Genomic DNA, 25,096 nt, shown 5'->3' with positions numbered 1-25,096 from the left:
AATATTGCATTTATTTCCAAATTACAGTGGGAGAAGCGCTGACCGACTTCTTGCAGTGTACTCTCGAAATAAAACCCCTGTCTGTACCACGTAAAACCCCTACTAAAAATTTGTCTCGCCCGCTGCTCACAGTTAGTTTAGTTCAATTATACGCTACTGTTTAATTTATTAACTGTACTTATTAATGCGTGTCATGAATAATGATTGATTGCCCCTTATATTTTTTTTGCTAATTTCTGTATTAAATTTAATGATTTACCATAAAAATATAAATAAAAATGACGGTCGAGTTGTAAAATTAAAGAAGTGTGTGGCTTTTATTATGACTATTTGGGTTGGAGATTCTGATATGTGCGGTATAATTTCATCACACATGCACAATTATTTTGAGCTATTTTAAATTAAAATAACGTTTTTTCTGGCAATTCCTCTTCCGGTTTATGTCTTCGCTATTCCAAAGCATTTTTTCGCACCATACCCAAGTTTTCCACGTTGGCGATATTTTGCGCTGATATAGAGATGGTTTTTCGATTTCATTTGCGGCTCCGATTGTCCATCCCTAGCGACCATCGCCATAAAAATCGTCACAAAACAAAACTACGACCGTTGATTTGGATGTCGTTCCTCGTTTAAAAATTAAAATAAAAAAAACCATAAACCGCCGCGAAAATTATAAGAATTTGGTATTTCAATTCTTGATAAGGATACAAAATAAGTGGACTCGAATTTAAATCACTTACAACCCTGTTTTCATTGAGAAAGCGAACATAGCGGTTTATTCGGTTTCTCGTTGTTGTTGTTGCTGAGCGCGTAAGAATTCAAAGCAAATCTCCAAAAAATTCGCGCGTATGTGTACTGCTTGATTTTTTTTCGAGTGTGTGTTTTTGCAAATAAATATATTTGTAATTGTGGCGCGATGCAAATATTTCGGAATGCCAAATGAGCTATAAACAAAAAGGTAAAAAACTAAGATTTTCCTTCTGCAGAGGAATTTCCAATCGCGTATGTGCCTGTGAAAGAGACAGAGAGAAAGAGCGTAAATGTAAGCGCACTTCAAGCCACCGTTTTGTTGTTGTTTTTGTACGAAGGTGGAAAAGTGTCGCAGTGTGTGTGTGCTTGTGTGTGTGTGAAATGCCGGCAGAACCGGTTTAGCAAGTGGCCAAAGCAAAAACAAAAAGAAAATAAAAATAATAAAAAAAAACTGATCAGATACTTCGTTCACACGTCGATCGGTATTGCGATCAGGATTTTATATCCCCTATTGCCACTGATGACGTGTAAAGATCGTTGGACATATATGACATGAATGAAAACCGAACATATTTGTAAACCAAGTTATATTTATATTGAAGTAGATTTATTATTTAATTGTGTGTAAAGAGGTTATCGACTTATTGCCGACTTTCTTTTTCTAAAATCTGTGTATTTAAAGAATCAATTCGTTTCGTTCGCAATCTTCCCATGAATGAACATGGCGATCTCCTTTCGTGTGAACGACAAACAACGGCCATACCAACAATTCTGTGTCGCTCTCTCTTCTTCGCCATCTCCTCCTCCCCCCTCATTCGTTGCAAATGCACTCGTGTCAATTCTTTTATTTTTATTTCCTTTCCCCGAAATTCCCGTAATTAATGCGTAAGAACGTCGACGTCGGCAGAAGAAGAATGAGAAGAAGAAGAATCAGAGGATCACAGCATCACGTCCCAGAAAAAACAACAAGAAATCATAATTTTGAGATAATAAGCCGGTGACATTGAAAAACGTCTTAAATAACCTTGATCTTGGGCACAAATCTACAGATTTTAACGCCTGATTGCGTATTTAGTTGGCTCGCAGTTTTCATTACACACAAACAATTGTTTTGGTACACATTGCATAATAAAATAAATCATTCTACCAGATGGTAATACTTAGTAAGAAATTTCTTGTATCTTTTCCCAGATATTGTTTGTTTTTGATAATTTGATGACTATGTGGATAATTATGACATTTGAAGTATGCACTTCCTGTTGTCCTTACCCCATTGCATACATCTGTTTCTCAGCTTCTTCCGTTTTGGCCCACTTATTTTTGGATTACCGTTATGCATTTAGCATTTTGAGCATGTGCAAAAGTGAAGCCTCCGTTCTTCATCGCTGTATCGTCTTCATTGTAATGCTCACGCACGAAATTGGGACTAGCAAATCCCCAAAAACTCCCTCCTATTTATTGTACCAAATATTCGCCTCCGCCCGCATTCGTCACTTTTCCATTGTCTGCGTCACTCGTTACGCACTTTTTGTCCATCGAAACAAAAAGTAAAAAAAAAAAAAACACTCGAAAAGCTTACCTTAACCGCACCTTTTTCCGTTAAACGTTTTACGGTTTCAGCATTCCGCTCGAGTGCTTTTTGCATACGAGGGTTAAGATCACAAAGACTTGACTGACTTACAGACTTGGTCGATCGAATATGATAGGTTATACAGATAATTGGTTTTGAAATCCATTTAAAATGTGATCTAAAACATAGAACTATTTCTCGTAAATATGTAAATACGTTTCTGAATGCATTTCCCTTTACATTTTGATTGCCTTAGCATTTAAATGGTTGGGAAATACACAGGAAAAACTACATTTATTTGCACGCCAGTGTTCTAAAATCTTAGAAATGTTCTCAGCCAGCTCAATTAATTAGGTTTCCATGTTTGGAGTGTTTGTTTCGTTCGAAAGCGAAGTTGCATAAGCAAACATTCGCATTCTGCAGTTCTCAATTTGTCGACTTTTTAGTGACTTCGACTAGTTGACGACAAATTGTTGACACATTTAACAACTGATTGCGATGGTCGGTGGGTGGAAGGTGGCGACTGGGGGCTAGTGGGCTTGGGGGAGGTGCGACAAGGTTATCATCGCACCCAAAGCTGGCCAATCAACACTTTTGATAATACTAGCGTTGTTCGCTGTGCCATTAACTCAAATTAAATGTCAATAGCGCGGGGCACAAAAAATCGTATAAATTGGGTTCGACACGGGGCGAAAATCGCTGTCAAAGTACGCCACACTCAATTAGCCGCAAAGTCAAATTGATTTTCTAATACCAAGCATTAGTTTGTATGGCTAATATCTGTTTAGCATGAGTGTGATTGTTTAAGTCGCAGCATTACGTTTTATAACGCCTGTCACAAGTGATCAGGGAATTTATGGTCTTCCCAACCTATCTGTATCTGTATATATATGATATGGTCGCTGGTGATTTATGCGCGGCATGTTCAAATATGGTAACTCGAACTGGAAAGCAAATAAATGGAAGGGGAGAGTCGATGCCGGGTTTTCTTTCTTTTTTTATTTGGTCACACAAAGGAAGCACCGATTTTCTTTCATTTTTCTTCGGGGTTTCCGCTCGCCCGGAAATATTACAATAAACACCTAAATATGCTGTGAATGAATAATGTCTTCATATTTCACTTGGCTAAAAATTATTGCCTCATAATTGTAATGAAATAGCAATATAATTTTGAAGCGAAACCTGATTCATTATTACTGTTATTGTATATAGAAAAAAGATATATATAAAAAAAAGAAGAAGTGCTGACTCGCACTTTCATTGAGCTCCCTTCAGCTTTGGGATTTTATCAAAGTTTATCTCCGACTTCCAAGGAAATTTCCCACACCTCTTCACTTGTATTATCTCCATCCCATCCCCAATCGAACTGCGTCTCAACTTTCAATTGCGCCTCGCTGGAGGAATAAGAACAATAATAATCGAGAATCCACCCCAAACTAAATGACGCCGCATTTTCTCAATATTTTCTAGTGGCTGAGATAAACTCAGTCCAAACTTCAGTTTCTCCATGGCCATGGCTTCTCAATCCATAATCGAATCAAGCCAAATATGCATAAATCAGGCTTCAGAAAAAAACCTCGAAATCAAAGCAATTGCAACTTGATAAGAGCGATGAAATTGAGCTCTTTTTTTGGCCGAAGCGTGTGTCCCCAATAATGAATGATTTTTTTTATGAAATTTCGCCACTGCGGCAGGCGTTCTTTGAGCTGACAAAGTGCCCCATAAAACCCGAGAAGTGACAACTAATTTTTCTTAAAAAAATAATTAAAGGCATTAAAGCCTGCAGAAATATGAATCACACTAAAAGGGTTGAAAGCGAAGACAGAGTATTCTACGAGTATTTGAAGATGCAGCTAAAAAGTCAAAGTGGAACGTATAAAGACTCGTAATATTATATTATATATAAAAAAAAAACATATGCTCTAAGATCTGATAAAAAAAACACACTTTCATAATTAGTTTTCAATATTTTTAGTTTTTTTTTTAACTTCAAAAATCCTTTCAAGTATCTCAGTTATTTTAGTGTGTCATCCGCGTTTATCTCTTTACGACTTCTTGTGGAGATCTTATCGCTTGATATGGAGCTAAGTTCTCCCAGCATTACTCAACAACCTGAGATAGTTGCCCATAGCACCGCCATATTCCATCGCAACCTTCAGTTTTTTTTTCGAGTGGCTATATAGAACTATATAGGACAGATAAAGTCGGAGATATAGAGTGCGGAGATAATTGTTTATGGCTCTCCGAATTTTAAACAGACCTTTATTTTTTTAATTAATCCCTTAGGCAATCTACAGAACTAATCTTTGCTGAATGTTACGAAATTGATTTATGCTAACCGTGAACTAAATATATAAAACTATATACAAACTTATCAGGCTGAAAAAAAATGGGCGGAGAATGTCTTAGTAGCGGCGTCTAGAAATGAGCAATGTATTAGGCAATAATCTCAACTCGATAAGATAAGTAATAGCCGTTTTCATTGTTTTTTTTCCCCCGTTCCGCTTATATTATTTTTCACCCAGCCAAATCCTCGCAACTGACCACAACTTATCGCTATTTTGGGAATTTAAAGATTTGCAGGGGCTTGGAAAACTAAATCTAGATTGAATGTCGAACTCTTTTTCAAATGCCAATGCGCTGAGGGCTCTTCTAATTAAATGTAATTGTGATTCACGGGCTGGTAATGTCCGCCTGGCATTGTAAAATTTCCAATGTTGGAAAATGTATTATTTACAAGAGAAGAAGAAGCAGAAAAACCTGCTTGTTGAACATCATGTGTTGATGCTCGAATTGCGCTTCATAAACTCTCGCGTGCATTGTATGTAGTTTCATAATTAACCTGCCGCCTCCCCATTTCAATTGTGTGGGTGGATTGGCTGCTTTCGTTGCGGATTAAATGACAAAAATGCTATACGATTTCACGGCGAAAACAAAAGGTGGAAAACTATTTCAAGTCTAGCATAACCACAGAGAAACAGAAACACAGCCCAGTGACGCCCTCTGGCGGTCGGCGGAGCGAAACTAAAGCGGCCCGCAATACAAATAGATCACTTTTTAAGATCCTATATACTATAACGATTGATATAGCCAATCAATGCTCCAAAATAACAAGTAATATATAATTTCTAAAATAAATACTGTTAGAACTTGCATAAATTGCCAGACAGATTTTTCGTGCAATTAGCAATTAACCCAGTTTAATTTTTTAAGACAACCGAGACGTCGCTGCATTTTTAATTATTTGCACGGCGCTCAATAGAAATTTATGCATGTCGCAAAAAAAAAACCAGTCTCTTTCCCTTTTCTTTTGGAGGTCTCCCTCCCACATATTCGGATATATGTATATATTTTCGCCAGTCGAAGTCTTTCGCCAGTGCAAATTGCCAGCAATTGTTGTCAATTTAAAATTGAAAAGAAGTCAAATGTTGAACAAGAATGCAGGCAACATATATGTATGTGCGCTTAAGAGGGAATATATAGCCGGTGATCTTGGATACTTGAACACTTTCATATATAAAAATGATATATAGTTATAGAATATTCCGTTTTAAAATAATTCAATGCATATTTGTATTTCGAAATCGCAAGGATTGTGTTTTTGATTTACCATCATACATTCAAGTATCAAAACCATCACCTAAAAAATGATTGAAGTATGTTAAATTTAACTTAATGATAAGTTTTTAACTTTTGAAAAGCAATGCCGCAGATTATCGGATTACTTTTTAGCAAACATACAGGTGCCATTTCGTTGGCCGCAGCTGTGGATCTCAGGCATCAAGTGGCTGCTATCTCTGGGCAATTTTCACTTATCTCCGATGCTCCACATAACAAAAAGGTTTCTTTATTGCCAGCGGTTGGTGGGTAGTTGGGTGTATAGCCATGTCCGTATATCATGTCTCAAGGTAATCTTTTTGATTAGCAAGAGACGGGTTATACCGCCTGGAATTCCGTGTATTTGTACTCACTCTGTGAAAATTCTCAACGATTTCCTTGTCTTACTTGCAGAGCTACTTAGGAAGTGATTGAAAATGCCGAATTATCTGAATTGAGCGGTAGACAACGACGAGAGCACGACTTAAATCGGCTGATCAGCTGGGGAAACATCGAGTTGCACAGCCACACGCAATGGCCATCAATCAGGGCAAGTACAAACCGACGATCTGCGCCATCGACGAGGTGGATGACCGCAGTTTCAAGCTGCACAACAGCCAGGACGAGATCGGTGGCAAGCAGCAGCTGCAGCAGATCGAGGGCAGCGAAACGGCTCCGCTGACCACCAATCAGCAGAAGTTGCACATGGACGACGGCTCACATCTGACGCCCAAGGATCTGGAGGCGGCGCGCCAGGATGCCCTCAACGAGGTCGCTGCCGGAGGAGCAGGTGGCAGGACGCCAGCGGCAATCACACCCAACTCCACGCATCCATCGGCCAATGGACTGAGAGGTGTGAATCCATCAACAAAAGCATGATACATTCATATATCCATTCATTCTCAAATTAGGGCTAACTTTTTGTTTAAAAAGTTTATGTAGCTTCATGTTTCTAAGATAATTGTTATTAAAATAGTAGACGATCGTAAATATACAAAGTAAATCTCATTTTATTAAAAAAAATTTAATACAAATAGGGATCTAAAGTTCTATTCAAATTGTTCATTCTTACGTATGACGACTTAAATTTGATTCTTAGATTTCTTTCATATTTCATAATTGTATATGTATATACCACATGTAACCAGTTCCATCCTCATTTCATTAATATCACTCTTTCCCTATCCCTGGCCCTCGCCCGATGATAGCCTTGCTGCTTCCAGGCCGACGATCCTTCGACGCGCTGATGAGCCTGTCGCGCAAGCGACGCATCCTGTACGTAACCACCGCCTGCCTCTGCGCCCTGCTCCTGCTGATCATCATCCTGCTGCTGGCCTTCTGGCCAGAGGTGCCCTTCTACCTGCGTGCGCCGCTCTGCCTGGAGAAGGAGTGCGTGGAGAGCAGCCGGCAGCTGCTCCTGTGGGCCAACACCTCGAAGAGTCCTTGCCACGAGACGTACGAGTGGGCGTGCGGCAACTTTGCCAGCGATTATGCCAACCACGAGTACTTTGTGATCAAACGCGGCGAGTGGAACTACGAGACCTACAATGAGTATCAGGGTGAGCTGAGCTTTATTCCCTTTGATTCCATTTGATTCATTTATATACTGTATCTCTTCACAGAACTCAATGAACTGAATCGATTTATTGCAATGCTGCCAAATTCGCAAGAGGGTTCCGTGGAGTCAACGGTGAGCAGTCTGTATCGCAGTTGCCGCGAGACGGATGTCCTCGACAAGAGCCAGTCGGATCTGCTCCTGAAACGGGCCATCAATGCAGTGTGTGAGTTCTAGTTATGATTACCTACACTTTTAGGGGGTTATATGCACTGAAAGATGCTGATTGTTTCCTTGGCATATTGCGTTTCTATGGACTTTTTCTTTTCTCTAAACTTTTATACAAAAAAAATGACATACTTTTAGGCTTCTTAGTTAAAGTTTTGACCAAATTGACCAATACATTAGGAAGTTTTGTTCCGATTGTTAATAACTTTTGGGCCTTCAACTTTACTCATTCTTCGTTGCACTTAGAAAATCGAGACGATTATTTATATTCTTCTATCTCTGTGTATTTATGTTTTCAAAAAAAAAAAACCTTTGACTATTGCATGACTGTACAGTAAAAATGGTGGCTATTTATCAGTATCCTGCTGAACAACATCTATTTGCCATTGGGTGGCAGATAGGTGGCACTCTGGGCATTCTTGATAATGGTGCCACCGGAGATGACTCCTCCGGCGACTCCGCCAGAGGTGCCGCCGGACAACGAGGTCGTAGTGTAGCTGCCACCAGTGGATCCAGTGCCACCGGAAACGTAGTGAGAAGTGCCGCCAGTGGAGCCAGTAGTGCCTCCAGAAACGTATTGAGAAGTGCCGCCAGTGGAGCCAGTGCCTCCGGAAACGTAGTGAGAGCTGCCAGAGCTTGCGGCACCAACAGCACCACCATCCAAAATGCCAACAACCGACTGAGCGGGAGCCACACCACCATCCTGGTGCTCTGAGGTTCCTTCGATCCTGTCGTATTCGGCTGATAGATGATAGGGACAATATGTAATCAGTACCAGTTTTGCAAATACCCTAATTTACTGTGCCAACATGTGGACAACTCACCCTGAATCTGCTGCTGGGCATGAGACGCCTCGGCGTCGGTCTTGTACTTGATGAAGAAGACCTCCGGCTTGCTGGGCACCGTGGGTGCGGGCGTGGCAATATCGTTGACCTCCAGCTGATTGTCCTTCTTGCTGAGCACATAGATGACGGTCTTCTCCTCCTTGGGTGCATATTCGGCGGACAGCTTGACGTTGGCATTGCTTGAGGATGGGGCCTTAATGAATACCACACGGTAGTTCTTCTGCGGGCGTCCAATCACCAGATGCTTGGAGCGCTCCAGATTCTCATGCTCTTCGGGTGCGGCAACGGTGAAGAACTGTTTGTGGATGATGGGCTCCTGGAAGCCACGCTGGACCTCCTGCTCCTGCTGCTGCTGGTAGGTGGGTGCCTGATAGCCGGCCAGAGTACCGAATCCAATATTGGGCGAGGGTCCAAATCCAGTGAAGGAGCTACCGCCAGTGCTGTAGGTGGCTCCATTTCCGCCAGTCGAGTAGGTGGCTCCATTTCCTCCAGTCGAGTAGGTGGCTCCATGTCCACCAGTCGAGTAGGTGGCTCCGTGACCATTGCCCCCACCAGTGGTGTAGGTGGCTCCATTACCACCACCATAGTGGCTCACCGCATGGGGGGCAGAGGAGCTGCCCACCAGGGAGCCAACGCTGGCGGTCTGGAAAGCGCCCAGTGGTCCATAGGAAGCCACCGAGGAGTGGCTGGGAGCCGTCAGGAAACCGCCGCTGGATCCTCCACTGGATCCGGTCGTGGTCAAAGAACCAGACACTCCGCTGCCGTAGTTATAGCCCTGGGGCTTGGCTTGGCTAAGAACCAGCAGAGAGCAAAGTGTCTAGAATCACAAAAAAAAAAAAAAAAAAAATGTAATCCTCCGGGGTTAATCCTGCGGTTGCTCCTCCGGTTAATCCGTCAGTTAACTTACCACAAATAGACGCATGTTGAGTGGTTTTCAGTTGTTGGCTTAATGATGCTCCCCCTTGATGATTTGTGGCCTTTTATACACCGAATATTGGTTCCTCCGCTTCTTACGATTTTTCTATAATTTTTTTTTTCTTTTCGCCGGTTTAATTAATTGCTCAATTATTTGACTATGCTGAACCTCTGACATTTGACTTGTTTGTGTGGCCCTCTCTGTCGCACCGCTTGGCACCGTCTCTTTCGCGCTTCCTTTAATGTGACCTGTTGTCCAGCGTTGCTCGTTTTGTTATTTTTTTTTTTTTTTTTTTCGGTGCGATCATAAATCATAGTCGAGTTCATATATATTCGCCGGTCGTCGACGTTGTTGATCGCAGGTGGATCAATATCAATATCCATATCACCGTCACTATCAAAATATCGTTTTCAAATCGCACGAAATTCGGTTGCATTTTTTCCGTTTTGTCGTATTGTTTCGCGATTATTATCAAGCCACCATTTTTAAGTTGTATGCAAAGGTTTGTATAAAATCCTCGATTAATTGATTGATTTTTGGCGATTGATCATGTATAGGGTTCCTGGCATATGCAGGAACGTGTTAATGTCTTAATTTGATCAGCATTGAAATGATTAGCCCGCTTGCAGATATATGTAGATTGTGCTCAAAGTTGTGTAAGGTTTTTAATGTTATAGTATTGAATTCAGCTGTATTGAAAAGTATGAAGTGTTAAGAAATATGACATATAAAGTATATATGCAATGTTTCTGTTGTAATCATTATGTAGTTCTTATTTAATATGCTCAAGTAGTATAGAACTCTTGGCCTTCATCGGTTCTTTGCCGCACATACACATAGAAGTCAGGCTTTTAAACAGCGTGTTGTTCATTTTTAGTAAATAACATAAAACAATGGAGACATGCGATTGCATTGGTGTTCCCAAATGACGGATCAATATGCGTAATAGGTGTGGTTGTACGATGGGTATGATGAGCTCGTGGTTTCGATCTATAACCTCCAAGACCTCATAGTTTTCCCACAAAAGAAGAGTGTACTCAGATATCTGAGAGGTAATATTACTAGTAATACAATTTGTAGGTTCAATTCGGTCGACTCTTACCTTAGAGCTTTCATTGCACAGGCATTTGGAAATATGATTAAACACCATCGGCAGGACTTTCTTGACCCTTTGCTCATCTTTTATAAGCAGAATTCTGCCAATCTCGTTTAGAAAGTAAGTCACCTTAGTAATAGACGTCTTCGGCCAGATACGTAGAAAGCCTTTTAAATATTTCTCAATGAAAGATGGATTTTGGATAAGGAGTGCGATAACGCATTTTATCAGCTGATTGAAGTACTTTGGTAGCGATGGTGGCTTGTGCAAAGGCAAAAGTATCTTAAAGAGCAGTTGCTCATGTTCGGTCTCAACTGGTTGAGTAAATCCCATGATTATACTGTTCAAAAAAGAAAAAATATGGAAAAAATACGAAAAAAATTATCAGGCTTTGAAATAAACGTACTCATAGTAAGCGTCCAGAATTTCTGCGATGCAAAGAAAGTCATTTTTTTCGAAAATTAATCGAAAGAATACATCGTTGTACTGACTGCGAATAAATGGACGCAAGTCGATACAATTTAAATAGATGCGGCGCAATATATCCTGCATAAATTTGCGATCATTAGCATCCTTACTTTCTAAGCGTTCCACTAACTATGGGAATTGGTCGTTAGTTAACTCCAAACTCTAATGATCACTTGCACTCACCTTCACGACAATTATTTTATGAATCCTCTGAGCATCGAGGTTGGGACGAAAACGATGTGTTTTCACGAAACTGGCGAATAGCTCTGTGACTGCCTGCTTCTTGGACAACGACTTGCTCAGTTTTCGAATTTTGCACGGACTAGCATCGCTGTCGGTGAGTCGAGAGTGGTCAAAGTTATTCATTTTTGGTTTTTTTATTTTATTTTTTTGGGACATTTTCGTTCGAGAATCAGAATATATGTTCGTCGATCGGCCCTTCAATGAGAAGTGAGAGTTATGCCCCAGTTGAAGCGATTATGTAAGGTAATGTGATTTGACAGAATGATATGATGAAAATCAAGGACTATTTGATTAGAGATTTTCAAACGTTTTTTTTTTTTGGCCCCAAGAATTAGCAATGGAATTTCATTCCATTCGCAGTGCTTTCAATTTCCTTTGGAAATTCTCTTTCAATCGCATTCACCATCTTAAAAGGAATGTTTGACCGGTTGTGCATATACTTGAAATTATAGCTTTGACCATCTTGATTGATGGGCGCAATTTGTTTGCTGTCTTCGTTGTTCAAACAAATGTCTGAAAGAATCAGTTGGTTCTTTATTATTTTTCTGGTTCTTTTCTCTTCGCCGGTGATTTTTCTTGATTTTATTGGGATTTCTGTTTTGCCGGCTTGGTTGGTTCTTGGAATATAACTTGCTTCCGCCATGGGACTTTAGTTTGACGTATTAAGCCATTGTTAACAAGAGCTTAATTATGTTGGAGGAATTAAACAGCATCACTAAGAGCGTTATTATTTTTAATTTTTTGGAGCCACAGGCGCAGCAATTTATTGGCATTGATTTTGATTGCTGTATACTCTTGTATTTGAAAAGTTCACTGTAAATTCATTGAAATTAATATATTTATATAGATTTATTTGATGATAAACTTTGCTACATAATCTGCCTCTTGAATTAAACTAAGCTCATTTTGAGTTTTTAAGAAACTAGTCCGGCTATCTGTTGTTGCAATGGCATTTCAATTATTGTTGGACTTTAGGTTTCCGCTTTGATCTTCGCAGTTTTGACAAATCTTTGTTAGCCCATAAATTATGTCATTAGTTTTGATAAGTTCGGCGGCACGGCAAACAAAGTGCCGCAAAGGATTTTATAATACACAAGACAGGAAATACCCTAGGCACTTATATTATTTTAATATTTATTTATCTATGAGCTGCATAATTTTATTACATTTATTGGTAGTATCCAACAAAGGGTATACGAAAATATGCATAGATGGCGTTGTGTCATGGTCTATTTTTAGTTAAGGCTGCTAAAAGCAGAAATTCCAAAACCACAAATCGTCGGCCGAGTGTTTCTGCTGGTTTTTGTTGATGAAAAATTTCAATATAATTGCCATAATTTGAATGCGTTTTGGGCAGGGCCGATTTAGGCCCATTGTCTGTGTTTGCGCTTTTTGGCTAAAACCAATGTGTGATTTATTTATGTATATATTTGGCCACCTTGAAATGCTCAATATTATTGAGAATACAATGAAGTGTGAAAAGGCTCAGTTTGGCGACTTAGAATCGCACTTTTTAGTTTCGAATTTTCGCCGCGACCTTGGCTTTTATTCGCTTCTTGGCCAACCAACCATCAAGATTAATTGCTGCCAAATTGTTGCTGCTGCCAATCAAAAAAAGGTCGCCCACTTGATGCCCAAAAATGGCTTGAAAAAAATCCCATTAATTAAATGCAAATGCAAATAAATCCAAAAGAAGATAAACTGGCAGAGCCAAAGAGGAGACACATCATAAAAAAAACTGCATTGCCGTTTTGCGGTTTCTTTTTTCGGTTGCGACTTGCAAAATTTATGCAGATTGTTTGTTTTACGATTCAATTTTTTGGCAAACTATCAAGTTGAAACGAAGTTTTGAAGCCCCTGAAACTCAGAAATACGAAAATTTCACAAATTTATAGAATATTATTTATATATTTAGGTACTTTCTAAATTTGTTTATTGGTTGTGGTAATTATCTATATATATGTTATTTCAATAATTTTAATTAAACCACCTGTTGGCCAAATAAATAAGCCCTTTGCAAACTCATCTCGAATTCTTCTCCTTTGTCACAGGGTCAAAGCACTTTTGTCAGTATCTATTTTAAACACAAAGCAAATCAGATAAAAAAGTTTGCAAAAATTATGCTAAACAAAAAAAAAACACAAAAAAAAAAACAAAAACTTCGTTGGTGGAAATGTCTTATCAATTATATGCAAATAGCATGGAATATTCAACGAGTTGCGGATATAATCGACGCTTCAGTTAGTTCGTTCCACTGGCGCCAAGATTGTGGAGACGGGCCTATCGTAGTGATAGCCAGGGGATTGTCTTTGAATTGGATATGGAGCTGCTGGATATTGGGGGCTACTGAGTGCTCCAATCACCGACTTAATGGGCGCCACATAGGGCGCTGCGATTTCCGTATTCCCACCAAGTTGATCGTATTGCGTTTGGATTTCCCTTTGGGCAGCCGCTGCCTCATCGTTGGTTTTGTACTTGATGAAGAATACATCCGGCTTCTGTTCGACTTGAGACTTCTGCTGCGGTGCCACAATATCGGCGGCCTCCAGTTCCTGTTGCTTCCGGGTCAGCACATAGATGACAGTTCGCTCCTCCTGAGGCGCCAACTCCGCCGTATATTTCACATGCTCGCTGTTTCCCGTTGGAGCGCGGATGAAAATCACTCGGTAATTTCTCCGTGGCTGTCCAATCAGCAAATGTTTAGTCCTTGGCTCCAGATCCTCAGGATCTTCGGCGGGTGATATGCTGTAAAACTGCTTGGTTATGATGGGTTCCATGGCCGGATTCGTTGGTGGTAAATAACGCGATCCTTGGGCCCAGGACAGACTAATCAACGAAAGTGATAACCACACAAATATGTTCAACATTTCACGAATTGCAGAAGACAACTGACTTGGGTTTTTCATCTCAGGTTCACTTTTAAAAGAGATCTACTTAGATCGCACAGTCCGATAGGAATGAAAATTTGTGAAAATTAGCTCTATCACATATTTTTTCGACCTCAAATCGCTCCATTAAAAGCTGCCAAACAAAAGACTTGAGCAACGAACTTGCTTTTGGCTCGAAACTTAATTGTGCGTGAAAATGTGGGAACAGAAAGAAGCTGCCTCAGGGTTTTTGTATTACTCTATTACAAAATAAGCATGTTATCTCTAGGTCTTTGCTACAAAATATTATTAAATTATATTAGTTGGCTTAGTAATGTTAGAGGAACATTAAAGTTTCGCCATATCCTTGTTAAAGTATATAATGTAAGTAATAAGTAATAGTAAATATTATTCAGAATGAAGGATTTTGATTGAATAATAGTTTTATTTATGTTTATTTGTTTACAACGCCGTTTTGCTCGTTCGTTCTTTAATCCAAGAAGTTCATGGCCAAATGGCCTTGAAAATTCACTTGAAAACCCGATTACACCAAAAAATCCCCTAACTTAATTTAAAAGTAATTAATTAAAGCTTGATTTGCTTCGGTTTTGACATACCTTTTCGTTATGCTCTTCTCACATCTCACCGATCTGCAGATCATTTATCATCAGGTGGGATTTGGATATTGATGTGCTCTATGATCTTAGGCATTTTGGGCGGGATTGATCCCAGCATCCGACGCCTCCATCGTTGACTAATGATCTTGGCCAACTCTAGTTGATGCATCTTTCGGCCAATTCCGAAATCGGTTAGTTGTATTTGGTTCGCAGCCTCGTCGCTGATTAGTAGATTAATTTGGGCTCTTTTTCTCGTTTTCTGCTCGTTGTTGTCAACAAGAGACAGTTAAAATATCACCAATGGAATTTCGATATATATATTTCTATATACTATGTGCATTGGATTTGCATAAATTGGCGCGTAATTCCCACACTTTCATGTCGCATTTAAGCAAAATGGTACAGCTAATTTGATTTATGCTCGATTTTTATTAAGAAAAATTGTCTAGCCATATGCGGCATATGCATAGATAAGTGGGTTTAGATAAGTGGCCTATGAAGATGTTAAAGTTGGCATGAATTGATTTTTTTTGGGTCATTCTCAGATGACTTTTGTGGGAGGTCAACGTATAATGCTGTGATAAAGAGAGTGGGAGGTAATCGATAATCTCTTAAGTAAGCTCTTAGTAATCGGTTCTCTTAATAAATTATTTATTTATTAAACAAAAAGCTTGGAATTCTAGTATTAACAAAAGTAGTAGTAGTATTTTGCAATCCGCAACTGCTCACTGTTATTTTTCCCACACACACATTGTTTTATTACCGCAATTAAATGTCAATTAATATTAATGCTAATGCCGATAAAGAGACGAGATAACTTCCCTGATGTCCAAATTGGTTTGCACTTGGCTGTTTTATTTCCTCGGTTCAATTTCACGATTTTTTGGAGTATCTTGGGGTGCCATTAGCTCCGGATTCAACATTAATCAATCGATCTTTGGCCCGGGTTTATGCAGCGTCAGTTTAATGGCCCAAACAAAGCAACAAAATAAAGAGAAATAAGCCAAAATCAAAATATAAAACTCTGCTATTTAATTAAATTTGATGAGCTTATTTTGATTTCTCACTTCATTTAAGCTAATTTCTGTTGGAAATTTTAACAGCAGCTTTGGCTTCGATTTGTGAATACCCACCGATTCCAATTCCAATTCCGATTCCGATTCGGATTTGGATTTGGATTTGGACATATATTGAAATGTGTCGTCTGCTGATTTGAATATCGGGGAAAACAAAGCCGAAATTTTTGTTTCTGCCTCGATTTATTTTTGACTTTGACTTTGATTTGGATTTTGATTTCGTTTTTAATTTAATTGCGCCGATGAGACATTTCAATTTTATTTATACGATTTTTATTAATTTTTTAAATGCCTGACCTTCTGACTTTTTTCATACTTGTTTTTACATATAGTTATATTGGACTGGTGAAACAAGAAATATAAGTTTTTTTTTTTTTAATAGAAGCATCGGAAATTACTGGAAGATTTTTCGAAAGCCACATCTCTTTTCATAAATTTTCACTTTATAAAAGAAATGGCAGTCGAGATTTCTTTGAGAAATTTAAACACATTGCTTAATATTTTTTTTTAATATAAGCTTTTTATTAACAACAGTTCGATATAACAAAAAAAAAAATGCAAAAAAAATATTAAGGGATTTTCTTAAAAATATACAACACAACAGGGTTCGAGAATGGGTGTTTTGTTTTCTGATTTCGATGATGCAGAGATGATCTACTGGCGGCGACATCCTCTAGTGCTTCAGCAAACTGGGCAGATACTGCGAGTTGGGCGCCACTGCCGGTGGGCGGTTGGCGATCTGGCGGTAGTTGTAGCTGCCATCGGGATTCAGGCCATCGAGGCTGCCGATCACCGAGGTGATGGGGGCGTTGTTGTCCTCCTGGTACTCGTTGGTGCCTCCCAGCTTGTCGTACTGGCCCTGGATCTCCTGCTGCGCCTGCTTGGCCTCGTCGTCGGTCTTGTACTTGATGAAGAACACCTCCGGCTTGCTGGGCTGCGTGGGTGCGGGCGTGGCAATATCACTGGCGTCCACATCGTTATCCTTCTTGCTGAGCACATAGATGACGGTCTTCTCCTCCTGTGGCGCAAACTCGGCGGAATACTTCACGTTGGCATTATCGCCGGCTGGAGCCTTGATGAACACCACGCGGTAGTTCTTCTGCGGACGTCCCAAGACCAGATGCTTCACCTTGCCATCGTTGCTGTGATCCTCGGGTGCGGAAACCAGATAGAACTTCTTGTTGATGATGGGCGCCAGGGTGGTGCTGGCCGGCGGCAGGTACTTGTCGCCACCACGGTGTGGCTGGATGCTGACCAGACCGCCGCCGGAGGAGCCGCCGATTCCCACACCACCGACGGGCGCCGATCCACCGCCGATGAAGGTGTCCGAACTGGGCTGTTCGTAGCCGTACTGAGGACGGGCTTGGGTCAAAGCCACCAGGATCAGGCAGCCCACGAGCACTTGTTGGACAAACATGGTGTTTTTTTTTTTTTTTTTTAATATATGTGTAATCCCTTCTCGAGTGTTTGTAATCCTTAATGGTAGTTCTCCTGTTTGGGATGCTTCGTTGACGAATTGCTGCGAGGCAATGATTGCATTTTGGGCCGCTCCACTTGTCTTAAATATGCTCCGATTGTCAAATGGCTGCCTCCTCTGTCGGCGTCGCGTTTGGCCGCTTATGCAAATGCAAATGCCGCATATAACATCATCGTCGCCGCTGCTCTCGATATCCAAAGCATCGTCATCGGCGTCTTCTCTGGGCCTATGGATCCATTGGCATGGCATACGCCTTGTGATCTGACCTAAAATTTATTCAAATTAGAACGAACGCAGCCGAAACAGCAATAGCAACAGATACCACCATGGCTTGGACTAACCATTGGACAAAGAGTCTTCTCTGACATTGAACTTGACTGGGCCGCAGCGGTGCGGTGACCCTGGTGGACGGCTGGGCATTCACGATGGATTAGCGAATATCTAAATATACGGCTTCATAACTAGCTGATCTGCTGATCTTACCTGCAAAAAAGAAACTATTGAATGGGGGGCCTAGCGAATCTCATTAAACGGCACCTCATCACCACTGGCGGCATCAATCTTGTCCAGAAACACGTTTGCTGGGTTTTTTCTAGTTTGTTTGCCCACGTCTATCATTAGTTTCGAGCCTATCAATTAATTTGCGAATATCTATAACAGTTGGATTGATCAATGAATTTTTTGGGGACGATTGGCTGGGCCTAGCATTTATTTATATTTTGAGAAAATGCACATGGTTGCTTATTTAAATTTTTTAATATAATAAAAAAAATAATGAGTTTGTTCTCCAGAAGTTTCTATTAATTACTTGTTAAGCACATTATACGAATGTAAACTATTGCTTTGATTATACCAATAATTAAGTGAAAACAAACCAGTTGCATGAAAAAATACTTGCTTGTAACTGAAATAGACAAATATATGAATTCAAATTTACTTCTTTTGGAACTTTTTAGTTTTACATATATTATATTATATATAAGAAAAATGAAAATGGTATTGATTCAGATTTGAGTCCAATTTAATTTCCGCTGCCTTAAAAGATCAAATCATTATCGCTCCGATTAGCCATCTTGTTCGCTTTCCGGAATTTCCCATCGATTTCGACTGGTGCTTCGCTATTTTTGTCACCATAAATGGTGACCCCAACGCAAAATCCATTCGTGGTGAGTCAGTTGAAAAGCGAAGACGCGAACCAACATTCACTCGGCGCTTTGGAGGTCGCATAAATATTGCCAAAATAAACACATAAAACATAATTTGCACTCATCGAGCATATTTGAATAATGCCTTTGAATGGATTTATGGCCGCCAAGATTGATGACAGAACATAAATGCATAAAACCGATCGACAATTTGCGGCGACAGACAATAGACAATGGGTGGCGATTGGAATGGATAGTAATCCGTATTCTAACAGTTTCCAATCGATTTCCAATCCGACTAGACTAATTTAGCCATTAGCCGATCAGCGATCACAGATAGATCGCATAGATCGCATATCGCCCGTGGATTATGGAAAACCGAACAAAATGATAATTATCAATTAGGCATTCCATATTTATAACCACCTGCGATCGCGATCGCTTGCTGTGCTGAAAATTTATGTAACATTTTATTGATGATGACAGTAATAGAAATCGAATCGAGGGACAAATCTTCGATCTTTCGATCTCAATCTTCTTCGGACCTCGGCTCTTGGCGGCTACCGTCCGTCGCGGTAGGTTTTATTTAGTAGGTGTGATTATCTTTATGCAAAAGATCTGGCCGCCGCCGCCCATTGATATGCAGATCGCCAGATCTCCGAGAGAGAGAGAGATATGGGAGTTGGTAACTGATTTCATCCCTCCACCCATTTGTAATTGATAACATATTTGTTTGCGGGCGTGACCCATTTGCCGCTTAATATATTTAGTATGGCTAATTTTTATTTAATACCCTCAGGTATTTTAATGCGACTTGCATTGGCCCAACTGGCGACCTTGGCGACCACCGATAGCGTTAGCTATTCCGATTTCAATTCCAATTCCAACTTCGAGTTGAGTTTCCCCCTAAGTCGCTAATTTATTTACCCGAGTGGCTTTTTGAGTTGAGTTTTGAACGGGTTGAACGGGCCCAGTCGATCGGATTGAACAATTATGAGCAGCTTGCCAAATAGTTGAGGCTGTCCCATGGATTAGTCTTAGGTATTTCTTGGGCGGCATCGCGGGCTTTCCGATTATGCAAGATGCAGGCGGTTCAACCAGATCAATTCACTCCAGGAATTTCCATTTAAAGCTGAAAATCTATGGTCACTATGAATGCTTATTGCACTCCACGATCCACCACAAAAAGAACTCCATGAGCTTTACATTTTTTGAATGCCTATGAGAACTCTTAAATTTTATTAATAAAAAAAAAAATTATACACAAAAATATGAATTAGTGCCGAAGGCAAAACTAAATAGGAAAAATCGCAAAGGTTTCCCCGGCAAGATTCCACTGTAATGGGCCCCAAACCCAAGGGGCTTTCCCATCCAGTCCGAATCTTCCGGGGCTGGAGTGTGTCTGTCATTCATTGGCAGTGGATGCGGATTATGTGATGGAATTCTGGTGATTCACCTACTTCCTCACCGGCCTCACGGGCAGATAGGTGGCCTGGGCATTGGTGCCGGTGGTCACGGTGCTGATCACCTGGCGCTGGCTGCCCTCGGCATCATAGCTGGCTCCAGCATCCACGGTGGGAACACCGCCGGTGCCCACGATGTTCACGCTGCCGCTGGCATCGGTCAACACTCCGGAGGCTCCATTGTCGCCCAGGCTACCGATCACGGAGGAAACGGGAATCACACCCTCGTTGCTGGTCTCGGAGCTTCCACCCAGAGCATCATAGTTGGCTATTTAAGTGGCACAAAATAATATGAAGTTGATAAGATTTTAAAAGTGAATAAGGAGTAAACTCACCCTGAATGGTCTGCTGGGCATGAGCCGCCTCCTGAGGAGTCTTGTACTTGACGAAGAACACCTCCGGCTTGTTGGCCACAGGGCGCTGAGTGACCACCTCGGCGGTGACATCCAGAGCATTGGACTTCTTGGACAGGACATAGATGGCAGTCTTCTCCTCAACGGGCGCCACGTTGGCAATGATCTTGGCCTTGCTGGCGGTGGATGTGGGCGCGTTGATGAAGACCACGCGGTAGTTCTTCTGGGGCCTGCCCACATTCACATAGCGCACGATCTGCTGCTCATCGTGATCCTCGGGAGCACTGTGGATGTAGAAGTGCTTGTTGATCTGGGCGGGCTGGAAGTTGGCCAGATGGCTGATGTACGACTCCTGCTCGTTGTAGTTGATGGTGGGTCCGGGCTGCAGACCGGCCAGGCCAATGTTGTCGTTCACGATGCCACCGCCGACAGAGGAGGAGCCCACTTGGTAGCTGGACGAGCCAGAGCCGCCCACCTGGTAGTTGACCGCACCAGAGGAGCCGGAGGAGCCCAGGCTAAGCTGGCCAATGGATGGTGACGAACTGTAGTAGTTGGTACCAGCTGCCGTGGGCTGGTACGAGGTGGTCACCGTGGTCAGGGGAGCACTGAGCACCTGGTTGGCCACCAGGTTGCCGTTGTAGCCACCAGCCTGGTAGCTGTATCCCGCCAGATGGCTGACATCCGGACGAGGAGCGGCCAGGGAACCGCCAATCACAGCCAGAACGGCCAAAACCTATGGGTTTTCGAAGTCTCTTAGTAAGTTGCTCTGGAAATGCACGTGAAGATTCGCTTTGGACTTACCACAAACTGCTTCATGCTGGACTTGCTAGGTATGGATGGATGGATGAGGAGGAGAAGCAACTGTCGCCCTGGAGCTGTTGCACTGGATTGATATGCCAGTCACTAACAACTGTCACCTTTTATATAGCGGCCAAGATTTGCCTTTAATTGAAGTTAATTAAAGTGGTTTGCAATAAATCGTTAAAAAACTATAACACCCAAAAATCCCAAAATCGAAAATCCAACTCCGTGTTATAACTACGAAATCCGGCTAGCACGGCTGGTATTTTGATATATTTCTTCTTGTATCTTTTGCTTCTTTTTTTTGTATCATCAGCAAGTGCTAATTGCAGGTGTCAACAAACTGAAACACAGTCAATTTCTATGTCTGCATGTCATTCGACTGGATGATGAAGCTTGCGAGGAAGACAGTCATAATCGCATGGGGGTCAAATGATGGTGTCTACAAAGACTTGGAGGGCTGATGAGTGATCCCTATTAGTGATAATCCAAGGGGAATTGCCTTCAAGGTGGCAGTACTAACATGTATTTTACATATATAATGATCTGGAAGTAATATTTCTTGATCTTTTGGTTGATATCTCACTGCCTAATAGGAAAAAACTGCATTGCATCCAGCTAATAAATAGATTACATTTATACAATATATACTTTTACCCAATATCTAAGTGGTAATTTGTATTTCGAATAGCAAAGATATATAATAAGCCAAATTTTTCTACGATTTTAAAAGGAACTTCTTAAGAAAGGGCATTCCAAATTTTCTCTTTATCATTCATTTGTTTTTTTTTTAATATTTTATGATTGCAAGAGAAGACGAACTGAGCGCCCCGAAAAACTTCAAGCAGCCAAACATTTTAGCGCTTTTAATTGCCATAAACCACCAATATTCGGCAATATAAACTTGATTGTGTTTACAATATATGTATGTATATTGCGGATCTATGGTATAATGTGTGCATGCAACTGATACTTTCTTGCCAAAATCCATGGGCTATTGGTTCTGGGGAATTTCTATTAGCGCATAGCCAAGCCAAACGGGGGGTTTCCACTGATAGAACCAGAACTATTCGCATGATCCCACTAATTTGCGCGTCTTGATTAATTTCCAGATGGCTGGCAGGCATTCCGCGACTCCAATCGACTGCAATCCTGGGAATACAAGCGGGTTCTGGTCGTCCTACAGGCCAAACATGGCATATTTCCCTACTACCGCGTCACCGTGGAGAACGGCTTTAGTAATCCCCACGACTATGTGATCACCCTGGACGAGGGCGAACTTGGTCTGCCGGACAAGTACTTCTATGGCCATGATGCTGATGAGGAAGTGGTTCGTGGCTATAAGCTGCTCCTCCGGGACTTTGCTATCAATATGGGTAAGCTACGAGCTTAAAAGAGTGCTGGTGTTCGTTATGAATATATCTATATATCTTTATTTAGGAATCGTTTCCCGGGAGGCTGATCTATTTGCCGACGATATTTTCCACTACGAACGTCGCATTGTTAATCACATTGAGGACGCCAAAGCTGATGCAAATCGTCCGATAAATAAACTAGTGCGTCTGGCCGATCTGAAGATACAAGCACCATCCGTAAGCCAGGCTAATTTATATTTTATTTTAAGTTATAACGATTTAATATGGATTTCCATTTAGTTGCCAATTTTGGAGTCCCTGCAGGCCATTTTCCCAAAAACCAAAATCACTGAAGACACCGAGGTCTTGGTCCGAGATCCAGAGGTTATGCATGCCCTATCTGTTTTACTCTCCTCATCGGATAAGAAGTATGTTTCAATTGTACATAAGTCCCTAGAAGCTAACGCTTAATTAAATCTCTTTGTTTATAGGCCTATTAACAACTTTATTATATGGTCGCTGGCGCGTAAAATGCTGCCGCATTTGTCCAAGGAGTATCGCACTTTGGCAGAGAACTTCGACCATGCGCTGTATGGACGCACAGCCAGCTATCCGAGGTGGCTCATATGCAGCAAAGTGGTGCGTGATTGGCTGCCCTTTGCGGTGGATGCACTGCAGCAACAGCCACCCAGGCAGCAATTCGAAACGATGACGTCCAAGAGCCGAGGCTTAAACAAGACCCAGGGCAACGAGGAGCTACTCAAGCTGATGTTCTTCAGTCTGCGCAATCAGTTGAAAGATTCGCTGGAGCAAGCCAAATGGCTGGAGCCGGCGGCCAGGCAGTTTATCCAAAAGAAACTGAACGAGATGCGGCTGCAGTTCGGCATACCCGATGAGGTATTGCAGCAGCCCCACTATCTTGCGCAATACTACAACGAACTGATACTCAATAATGTGTTCTTCGTGGAGCATTTGGAGTGGATTTGGACATTCCGTCGATCGCAGATGGAGAAGAAGCTGGGACAGCTGGCCATACTGGATGTGTAAGTCTTGCGCAATGTGCATCTGCTGATCCAAAAACTTTCTAACACTTTCTCCACGATCAACCCATCTATCCGTGCATCCATCCATCCCGCTCTCTTTGGCTGCCAACAGCATTGTTTCCGAGATGTACACAAGGGACAATCCACAGGCCATCGCCTACTCCAATAAACTGAATATGCTGCTTGTCTCTAAGGTGTTGATCAGCTCCAATTACTATGACTACCGATATCCTGTGTACGTAAAATCGAATATATACTTATATACATGTATAAAATACTTGAAGATCTCTCTTTCTAATGATTCGATTTCTTTTCCTTTTCCATTTTGTGCAGAGCTGTGAACTTTGCCCGCATAGGCACTGATATATTGGAGGCCCTGATCGATAACTTCTCCACCTTCCTGCTGCAGTTCAACACCCAGAGCACGGATATCAGTGATGCGGCACCGGAGATTCGGTATGCCCAGCCGGATGTTAATTGTCTGGCAGCAGGACAGCCACCGAGATTGGTCCACGAGCTGAATGAGCTGTCTAGTAATGCCCTGAAGAGCTTCCATGTAACGCTGAGTGCAGCTCGAACGGCAGCGAGGGCGTTGAGTAGCTTTGTGAATGCCATCGATGCGGGCAGTGCCATCCAGGGATCGGGAATCGATCAGGCTTATACCTATGAGGCCCTTGGACTTACCAGGCGCTTGAGGATACCCGGTCTGAGGTCTTTCAACGAGAACGAACTCTTTACGCTCTCCTACATGCAGCAGCACTGCAGCACCACAATTGCTGACAAGGACTACGCCAGGATCAAGCCGCTCGTAGAGAGCCAGCTGGCCGAGAGTTATCTGTGAGTGGTTGACACTTTTGTTACCAGCACAATAGGCACTCATGTTCCGTGTTATTTCAGCTTTAACGCCACCTGGCAGCACATCCAGTTTCTACCCCGCTCCACAAACTGTGCCGCCGCGGAGGCGAGTTGCTCCAACCTGCTCTGAGATGCGATTTTCCATCCACCAGGACCTCCACCTCAGCCAGAGCCCTGTGGATGAACCGGAGGATGATGTCCTTCGGCAGCTGCGAAACGGAACAACCTATTTATTGTACTTTTTTTTACTCCCACACATTGCCAGAGACACAGATACAGAATACACGATACACCTGACAGATACAGACAGACACTGACCCCACACCGCACACATCGCCCTAGTTGTAGCTTAGCGATTAAGCCTAGCACGTAGCTTAACCATGAAGGATCAGACTTGACATTGACTAGCCACTGTTGACATCACGCCACACATTCGCAATCTGCTCCAACTGGACACGAAGTAACCAAGTGGGGCAGCAAGTCGGCTTAAGTACGAACCCTACGCCTAGTTTAGTCTAGTTCGGTAGCCTTAACTTAGTTAGTTGCTAAGCGCCGTCTGCCACCCTGTATAAATTGATTGAATTTGATTTTTGGAGAACCATTAAATGAGAATGACTTTTCACGCAATCGGAAAAGGAACTTATAATTGTTTGGGGTTTACCAATCGGTTTGCCAAAAAGACTAAAATAATAACAATAATTATTTCAAGACAGGGAAGTTTTTTCTTAAAATCAGTATCTAGCTAATAAAAAGTAGCTAATCTTTTGAAGAATCTT

General features: G+C 41.6%; 6 protein-coding genes and 1 long non-coding RNA gene across 8 annotated transcripts; 1 reads left to right on the top strand and 6 right to left on the bottom strand.

Annotated features, from left to right (window-relative positions):
- Positions 1-178: 178 nt before the first annotated feature.
- On the bottom strand, positions 179-2,253 carry LOC123327368. Its single transcript, XR_006542099.1, has 2 exons — positions 2,020-2,253; positions 179-1,010 (listed from the first exon to the last, which is right to left on the bottom strand). It is a non-coding gene; the product is annotated as an uncharacterized LOC123327368 (long non-coding RNA).
- Positions 551-24,947, top strand: LOC6726174 (protein gone early). Of its 2 annotated transcripts, none has more exons than XM_016172471.3 (11): positions 551-958; positions 6,332-6,770; positions 7,141-7,476; positions 7,540-7,698; positions 22,180-22,443; positions 22,508-22,659; positions 22,723-22,850; positions 22,914-23,465; positions 23,578-23,700; positions 23,799-24,302; positions 24,363-24,947. In XM_016172471.3, the coding sequence occupies exons 2-11, from the start codon at positions 6,452-6,454 to the stop codon at positions 24,448-24,450; spliced, it is 2,625 nt and encodes an 874-aa protein (XP_016039702.1). In that variant the 5' UTR covers positions 551-958; positions 6,332-6,451; the 3' UTR covers positions 24,451-24,947. The 2 variants fall into 2 exon arrangements, with proteins under 2 accessions (XP_016039702.1, XP_016039703.1); XM_016172472.3 differs by having other exon boundaries at positions 7,126-7,476.
- Positions 7,963-9,593, bottom strand: LOC6726178 (keratin, type I cytoskeletal 10). The gene is made up of 3 exons (XM_039297529.2): positions 9,453-9,593; positions 8,525-9,362; positions 7,963-8,441 (listed from the first exon to the last, which is right to left on the bottom strand). The coding sequence occupies exons 1-3, from the start codon at positions 9,465-9,467 to the stop codon at positions 8,077-8,079; spliced, it is 1,218 nt and encodes a 405-aa protein (XP_039153463.1). The 5' UTR covers positions 9,468-9,593; the 3' UTR covers positions 7,963-8,076.
- On the bottom strand, positions 9,919-11,472 carry LOC6726177 (serine/threonine-protein phosphatase 2A 56 kDa regulatory subunit epsilon isoform). Its single transcript, XM_016174052.3, has 4 exons — positions 11,209-11,472; positions 10,964-11,154; positions 10,564-10,897; positions 9,919-10,506 (listed from the first exon to the last, which is right to left on the bottom strand). Exons 1-4 carry the CDS (start codon positions 11,422-11,424, stop codon positions 10,234-10,236), a joined length of 1,014 nt encoding a protein of 337 aa, XP_016039706.1. The 5' UTR covers positions 11,425-11,472; the 3' UTR covers positions 9,919-10,233.
- Positions 13,506-14,385, bottom strand: LOC27208381. Its single transcript, XM_016183966.2, has one exon. It carries the CDS (start codon positions 14,172-14,174, stop codon positions 13,506-13,508), a length of 669 nt encoding a protein of 222 aa, XP_016039705.1. The 5' UTR covers positions 14,175-14,385.
- LOC27206400 lies at positions 16,356-17,576 on the bottom strand. Its single transcript, XM_039297530.2, has one exon. The coding sequence runs from the start codon at positions 17,552-17,554 to the stop codon at positions 16,502-16,504; it is 1,053 nt and encodes a 350-aa protein (XP_039153464.1). The 5' UTR covers positions 17,555-17,576; the 3' UTR covers positions 16,356-16,501.
- LOC6726175 lies at positions 19,671-21,191 on the bottom strand. Its single transcript, XM_002107115.3, has 3 exons — positions 21,068-21,191; positions 20,249-20,999; positions 19,671-20,181 (listed from the first exon to the last, which is right to left on the bottom strand). Exons 1-3 carry the CDS (start codon positions 21,080-21,082, stop codon positions 19,907-19,909), a joined length of 1,041 nt encoding a protein of 346 aa, XP_002107151.1. The 5' UTR covers positions 21,083-21,191; the 3' UTR covers positions 19,671-19,906.
- Positions 24,948-25,096: the final 149 nt, after the last annotated feature.

Source organism: Drosophila simulans, chromosome X (genome assembly GCF_016746395.2).
Source record: "Drosophila simulans strain w501 chromosome X, Prin_Dsim_3.1, whole genome shotgun sequence".
NCBI lineage: Eukaryota > Metazoa > Arthropoda > Insecta > Diptera > Drosophilidae > Drosophila > Drosophila simulans.
The sequence above is the reverse complement of the archived record's forward strand: the minus strand, read 5'-3'. Positions and strand labels throughout refer to the sequence as shown.

Bases quoted from the DNA above. Each gene is read 5' to 3' on its own strand.
- LOC6726174 (XM_016172472.3), top strand. From the start codon at position 6,452: ATGGCCATCAATCAGGGCAAGTACAAACCGACGATCTGCGCCATCGAC. The intron at 7,699-22,179 runs GTGAGTTCTAGT...ATTAATTTCCAG, and splicing joins ACGGGCCATCAATGCAGTGT to ATGGCTGGCAGGCATTCCGC. The intron at 22,660-22,722 runs GTAAGCCAGGCT...ATTTCCATTTAG, and splicing joins TGAAGATACAAGCACCATCC to TTGCCAATTTTGGAGTCCCT.
- LOC6726178 (XM_039297529.2), bottom strand. The intron at 8,442-8,524 runs GTGAGTTGTCCA...ATCATCTATCAG, and splicing joins TGCCCAGCAGCAGATTCAGG to CCGAATACGACAGGATCGAA.
- LOC6726177 (XM_016174052.3), bottom strand. From the start codon at position 11,424: ATGTCCCAAAAAAATAAAATAAAAAAACCAAAAATGAATAACTTTGAC. The intron at 10,898-10,963 runs GTACGTTTATTT...TTTTTTGAACAG, and splicing joins ATTCTGGACGCTTACTATGA to TATAATCATGGGATTTACTC. The intron at 10,507-10,563 runs GTAAGAGTCGAC...ATTACCTCTCAG, and splicing joins TGTGCAATGAAAGCTCTAAG to ATATCTGAGTACACTCTTCT.
- LOC27208381 (XM_016183966.2), bottom strand. From the start codon at position 14,174: ATGAAAAACCCAAGTCAGTTGTCTTCTGCAATTCGTGAAATGTTGAAC.
- LOC27206400 (XM_039297530.2), bottom strand. From the start codon at position 17,554: ATGCCATGCCAATGGATCCATAGGCCCAGAGAAGACGCCGATGACGAT.
- LOC6726175 (XM_002107115.3), bottom strand. The intron at 20,182-20,248 runs GTGAGTTTACTC...CCACTTAAATAG, and splicing joins TGCCCAGCAGACCATTCAGG to CCAACTATGATGCTCTGGGT.